This window comes from Astatotilapia calliptera, chromosome 11 (genome assembly GCF_964374335.1).
Source record: "Astatotilapia calliptera chromosome 11, fAstCal68.1, whole genome shotgun sequence".
Taxonomy (NCBI): Eukaryota; Metazoa; Chordata; class Actinopteri; order Cichliformes; family Cichlidae; genus Astatotilapia; species Astatotilapia calliptera.
This window is the reverse complement of record NC_137432.1, coordinates 38032582-38039825: the sequence shown is the minus strand read 5'-3', so window position 1 is coordinate 38039825 and position 7244 is coordinate 38032582. Positions and strand designations below refer to the sequence as shown.

General features: G+C 48.4%; 1 protein-coding gene across 1 annotated transcript in view; it reads left to right on the top strand.

Annotated features, from left to right (window-relative positions):
• nek11 (NIMA-related kinase 11) overlaps nucleotides 1-7244 on the top strand; it is a 43747-nt gene that overhangs the window by 34690 nt on the left and 1813 nt on the right. The window contains 3 exon segments of the mRNA XM_080308656.1: nucleotides 854-1003; nucleotides 1258-1336; nucleotides 6493-6656. Of these exon segments, the coding sequence (XP_080164782.1) occupies nucleotides 854-1003; nucleotides 1258-1336; nucleotides 6493-6656 (393 nt within the window).

Genomic DNA, 7244 nt, shown 5'->3' with positions numbered 1-7244 from the left:
GTTACTTTTTAAAAACGATTTACAACCTGAACAGGTGATAAAGCGATAGATCTTTCAGCCCAATTCTACTTTTTCTACATAATCCATCATATAAAATGTAATCAAATGGAAAAGTCTCTTTTTAAAACTTGTTTTATTGGTTTTAATCTTTTAACTTTATGCATCAAGCAAACATTTAATTACATGCAACATTCTCTGACTGGAAGAAATTAGTTTAACATTTAAACCTATTTTCTGCACATAAAATAAAATATTTGACGTGCAAACGCTGCAGTTCCTCCAGTGACCACTTGAGGCCTTCATCCAAAACTGAGTCCATCTCCATTGACTCCAATGAAACTGTTATAACCTGTTTGTGGCTGCTTTGACTGACAGGTGGGCGGTGACACAGGTGGCAGTCACAGCTGTCTGTAGGCTTCATCTCAGCTGATCCGCTGAACGCTCCTCTGCTGTTCATTTAAAGGGGCAGCTGTGAGGTTAATTGTCCTAACAGTCTGTCTGTGTCCCAGCTTTTGGTTTTTAATCAGTGCTAATCAATAATGAGCAGGTATCTGTGTCTGTGCCCTCGCTGTTTGAGTTACATGTGCTCAGTCTTGTGTTGTGCACTTCGACAAATGTCATCACTGTTTCACATCAGCATAAAAACGAACACGTAATTTTGAAGAAAGCGCAGTTAAAGTCCTGTTCGTAGCATGAGGATACAGTGAAGCTAAGCAGAGAGCCTGAGGTCAGTCTGCACCGGGCTGATCGCACACAGCTGAGGTGTAAACGTGTCCCAGCGTGATGAAAGGTTTGCTTCGCTGTGAGCCAGCAGGAACACATTTCCAAACCAGCCGATGTTTCTGCGCTGCAGGGCTCTGGGCTGCCTCCTCTACCAGATGTGCAGCCTGACTCACGCCTTCCGGGGTCCAAACTTCCTGTCTGTGGTGATGAAGATCGTGGAGGGAGACACGCCAGCGCTGCCCGCCGCCTACTCTCCAGATCTGAACTCTGTCATGCGGAGGTGAGGAGGACGTCAGGCTAGCTGCTCGGTGAAGTCTCCCAGGCTGCTTTCACGTTAATATGCAAACACCAGGCTGTCCGCAGGTCTCTTTTGGTAAAAGAAGTTTTGATCCTCAGATCATCACCGAGACAGAGAGTGCACCCGTCTCCTCCTGTCCCAGCATTGTCCTCTGTCAGGTGCTATGAATTTACCCGAGTGTGTCACTGACTCTGAGCTCGCATTAACCAGCTGCTGTTTGTCTCTGTGTGAACCAGGATGCTGCAGAAACAACCAACATCCAGACCGACGGCGGCTGAGATCCTCAAGAGCACATTCATGGAAGAGAACATGCAGGTTGGATTCTTTATTTAAGCATTTCCTCAGCACCAGGTGAGCTGCAGGTATCTGAGCAGAGACGTGAGCCTCCCACCCACTGTGTCATTCTAACAACACCTGTCTCCACCCCCTCAGCCCCAGCTGGCAGATGGCCCCGCCCCTCCCTGAGCCTGGTTCTGCTGGAGGTTTCTTCCTGTTAAAAGGAAGTTTTTCCTTCCCACTGTCACCAAGTGCTTGTTCATAGGGGGTCATGTGATTGTTGGGTCTCTATCAACTTAAAGCACCGTGAGGTGACTGCTGTTGCGTTTTGGTGCTAAATAGATAAAATTTAATTAAACTAAAAAATAATAATAATTAGTGAAATTCTAAGAAGCATCAGTTATATCCAATAAAGCTGTACAAATAAAAGCTCTATATAAATCTTACTGAGCAGAAATCAAACGGAATAAACATTTACAAGTCAAACAGGAACATTTTTAAATGTGTTGGTCTGTAGCTCCCGAGGTTTGGACATGAAAAGGTGAAAGCAGCTTCAGCGGTGAGTCGGAGGAACCCCCAAGGCCTGAAACAAGCTTTCAAACCCACAGAGAAGCTGAAACGTCACGTTTGCTGGGAGTTTCCTGCAAAGATGAAATGTCTGGTTGTCCCAAATGAGCCCAGGATGCTGCTCAGACACAGACTAAATAAAGTTCACAGTAAATCTCTTCAGCCAGAGCAAACGTGCTCCCGTGCAGTCCTCCAAAACCACTGCTGCATGCTGGTCGACATGCACGACCCGGCCTGTTAGGCGAATGCTGATTGGCTGAGAAGTGGGCCGAAACAGTGAGTGACAGCAGAGTTCACTGGGAGAAACCATCAAAGATTAAACAAACTTCAGCATGAGAGCAGCGACAGCAGCTGCAGGGACACTTTCATTCTCTTCAAAGCTTTCTGTGGCCACACACCGGCCGCACCACACGGTTTTGACTCCGCCCCCGTCGATAACAGACGCTCTCTGCAGGTAGACGGGTCATCAGAAACTGCACGACCACCACTGAACCATAATTTCCCCATTAGTTTAATGTCCTCTGAAGTGCTGAAAGCCTGTGTGTGTGTGTGTGTGTGTGTGTGTGTGTGTGTGTGTGTGTGTGTGTGTGTGTGTGTGTGTGTGTGTGTGTGTGTTATATAACAACATCACCCGTTTCCCATAACCCTTGCTGGAGGCTCAGTTCTTTGGATGTTCGGGGAACTCGGCGAGAGATAACACATTATGGTTTTCATGGAGTGGGTTGCCATGGTTTCCACTGAAATATTATTATGTTAATGTTATTCCATACTGCAGCGTGGCACTCTGGGGCATCATGATGGCAGCTGAAGAGCTCCTGCAGCGCTCCGTAGCAGGTGACCCAGCTTTAATGTCTCCGAAGTCTGGGCAAATGTCCGGGGATAAGATCTGAGGAGTAACTGACACTTCCCAGAGTTTCATTTCACATAATGCTAGTCACAGTGCTGTGCACACAAATGATTAAATTAGAACACGCTGATAGATTTAACTCAACACTGAACCTACTTATTAAAAAATGATTCACACTCTGAGCTTTTGTCTCGCTGCCTTAAAGACGAAGCTTCCACTGAAGCCCCTCCACAGCGAGCAGAGAGCGTGACACCAGAGCAGGACGATCGAGGGAAATCACAAAGGAAGTGCAGACGCTGACAGCTGTTGGCATCGTTGGAGGGCGAACTAAAGCTTTATTGTTAATTCTGCGATATGTACGGGACGCAGACGGGATCCCAGCGGCGCTTCACCCAACCCAGCGCGTGTAACGCGAGTGAATCTAAATGAAATTAAACGAACTAGATTAAAGATATGAAACCAAATATGAGGTGTGGATGGCTGTCCCCACTCTGGCTCTCCTCAGGTTACACAGGAAGTAGGAGCGCCATGTGCCCGGCGGGCGTCTGTGCAGAGCCGACGACAGTGAGCGGAGGTGCTGGGTGTGTCGGTGACGTCCCAGGCGATTCCCCTGGCTCCCGACGAGACCCGGCGTTGTGTCATTGTTGTGTGTCTGCAGTCAGCAGAGTGAGGAGCAGCAGACTCAGCGCACACCCCGGGGGCTCCAGCCTCGTGTGATCTGTTCAAGCTGAGTGTGACGAGCTCGGGCTCCCGAGGTTATTATAGTGAAGTAAGGCTGAACACAATCTGAAACTCAGCTCACTGAAACAAATATTCAAAAGGTTTGATGGGTGCAGCTTTTTAAACCACAGCGGGAATAAAAGTGAAAGTATGCGCTCCAGCAGAAACCGACCACATCTTTGACCGAGCTCAGTGAATCTCCTGTGATCTCGTGGGACAGTTTTTCTGAGCCTGTGCGGTTCTGAGTGTCCTCCCTCTGATCTGCTTCTTCCTGTGGCGACCGACAGCAGGAGCAGCACCTCGCTCTGGTTCTGTTTGTGTTGGGTGTGATTTGAGCCGTTCTCCCTGCGTCTCTGTCGCGTTTGCTTGTACCTGATGTGACAGGTAACCCTGGGCTGCCTTTTCTACATCTGTGACCTGTTTTGTTTCCTTTTGGAGGCACTCAGCAAACCCCTGGCTCAGTGACCCACAATGCATCACTGTGCTAGGATTCGTTTTTGAAATATTAGCCTCTGGGGTGCTCTCTCTATTGTAAGACAGGCAAGAGAGGACGCTCAATATTTAATTTCATTTTATTATCCAGGACAGTCAGGCTGAACTGTTAAAATCATTTGCCTCTGCAGAGTCTCTGTGTCTCTGTTTTTGCAGAAAATGAAGGACAGGTTTGTCTTCGTCTCGTCAGAGAGAGGAAAGAGCGATGCTGCAGCCATCGCTAAGCACATGTAAGTCTTCGTCATCATCAGCTGTCTCTTCCTTCATCGTCCTGCTGACGTCAGCCGTGAGACCGACGGCCTCGTGTCTGACTCCAGAATACTACAGCTGGTCTGAGGTGTTTGCGTTTGTCCGAACATGCTGCTGCGCATTAGCGACAAACATCTCCACGTCCACAGACCGAGTCGCTTTTCCAGCAGCAGCTTTGCAAGCCGTTCACTGCTGAGTGAACGTTGTTCAGTCTCTTTTCTAATAACATGACCTTTAACCTTTACACGTGGAGCGAGGCCTGTAAACTCTGAGACGCAGCTCTTTGTTGTCAGGAAATGTTGTCATTTTAATAATGAGCACACCTGCAAACTGCCAAAACCTCTGAGGCGCTGATGACCGTCAGTCGGTCATGTGGCTGCTACTTATCCTTTCTGTTCCAGTGATGGTGGACTTAATTTCCACAGGACTTCAATCGTAAATTCGCTCGCTGGGCCCACGTCCTCGTTTGAGGTTTGACAGCGTTTTAGTGGATAAAGGTGAATGTAAGCGTTTGGACACGAGCTGAGCTGTGGTTTGGGGCGGGCCTCGAAGGGGCCTCCCCGTGAGATAAATACAAGTGAAGAAGTTAAAGAACTGAAAAGTGGAGGGAGAACGAACCGCTTGTAGAACTGGGGACACACATAGATGAGAACCGGAAGGCGCGTGGTTAATCTCCAATTAATAATAAAAGCTCCACGTCGAGCAGCTCCAGCGATAAAACTCTCAGCCTCTTTCCTTTTTCTATTTATTTATTTTATTTTCATTTTCTTTCCACTTGGTTGTGTTTCCTCCTCTTCTTGCTTTCTTCACCTCCTCTGTGTCCTCCCTCCCCTCCTCTGCTGCTGCTCCACCTCCTCCTATTTTTCCTTTTCCTGTTTCCTTTCCCCTCCACCCTCGTTTTCATCTCCTTCATTATCCTTCTTCCTCTCCTTCTTAACATTATTTTCCTGCTCCTCTTCATTATGCAACTTTGCCTCATCCCTATCACACACACACACACACGCACACACACACACACACACACACACACACACACACACACACACACACACACACACACACACTCACACTCACACTCACACACACAGACACAGACACACACACACACACGCACACACACACACAGACACACACACACACAGACACACACACACAGACACACGCACAGACACACACACACACACACACACACACTCACACTCACACTCACACACACAGACACAGACACACACACACACAGACACACACACACACAGACACACACACACAGACACACGCACAGACACACACACGCACAGACACACACACACACAGACACACACACACAGACACACGCACAGACACACACACGCACACAGACACACACACGCACACACACACACGCGCACACACACACACACACACACACACACACACACACACACACACACACACACACACACACACACAGTGTTTAGCCTCCCCTCAGAGTGTTGCTGCTATAATTAGAGCAGCAGCGAGCGCGGCTCCTGCTCTGTGTGCTGACAGACGAGACGCTGCTCGCTGACAGATAATCCATCCTCGCGACGCGCACACACCCACACGTTTGCGCTGCTCTTTGTGAGGCCTCTCGTTGACTTAATGCATTCGTTTCCTCTTTAACCTCACGTTACGAACGACTCTGCCGAACACCGAGCGGTCTAACCTGAACCTTCAAACAGACTGACACGTCCTCAGGCTCAGGGTCCTCGCAGTGGTAGTCACACAGGCGGGATTTAACTGTGAGGGCGGGGGCTCCGCACGTTTCTCAGCATTTCAGTTTTCTTTAAGTTAAGTTTTCAGTTAGCGTAGCGACGTTTAAATGATGAGGTAGCGGCAGGTCGTCCTTACAAAGCTGCACAGAGCAGATGAGGACGGCGGGACGTCCAGAAATAAAACACACAATAACCTGGCACACTAAACGGCTCCTGGGATTTAAAGCCGTGTGAATAAAACTGAGTCTGACCTGAACAGTCAACGCTCCCGGTGACGGTTGCATCTCCTGCCACTGTTTGGTGTTCGTCCTCTTCAGCCTCAGAAACCTTTGATTTGCTCCTGACTCGTGTAGACTTTAACAGCATGACTGACGGCAGCTTCACATTTCCTCTTTGCTCTGATTGCTTCAAAAGTGATCAAGTGAGACTTTAAACTAAAGAACTCGAACCTGTCTGACGTTTGTCTGCAGATGAAATCACTCTGAGATAATTATCATCATCACTGAGTTCACGTAACTCCATATTTGAGGCAGTAGGTAGAACCAGCACCTATAGTCGGTGATTGCACAGCCCTGGGTGACTGACAGGTGTGTGTGTGTGTGTGTGTGTGTGTGTGTGTGTGTGTGTGCAGGCAGACGAAGGTTCACCTGCAGACGCTCAGGGACAGGTCAGAGGTAGAGAAGATGACCCCCAGAGAAAGGATGAGACTCCGCAAACTGCAGGCTGCTGATGAGGAGGCCGGGAGACTCAGGTGAAGCTTATTTATCTCTGCAGCGCCGCCTTCCACGCCATTATAGTCCCGCTGGTATGCATAGACCTGACACGTAGGGTATATAGAGAAGGTTGGGTGGAGCTTCACTTCCAGCCGACGGTGGTCTGAATGTGAGGCTGATGAGTTATTTTCATAAGAAGATATGAGCAGGACAAAAACACAAAAAGACTCTTTTACAAACAGAGTGAGCGTTCAGATAAACTCATATATGCACCTAACATATTAAAAATGCAACAAAATAATGTGTAATCTTCAAACACACATAAAAAGGAACAGCACAGCTTGGATCGTGAGATTGCTTCTGTCTGCCGACGGTCCGGGACACAGAACGATTACAAAGAAATGAAATTGCAGCCGTGTGTTTGTTGCTGGCGTTGATGGTCGTGTGCAGCGATGAACATTAAGGCTTAATCAGCGTTGATGAATCTACATCTGGAGGAAGGACGACTCCGATCCAGACTCCTGTTTCCTGTTTCACGAGGGGCAGCAGCAGGCGGCTCCATCAGGACTCAAAGCCGTGACCTCGATCAGGCGGCGTGAGAGCAGAGTGACATTATCCAAATTGGA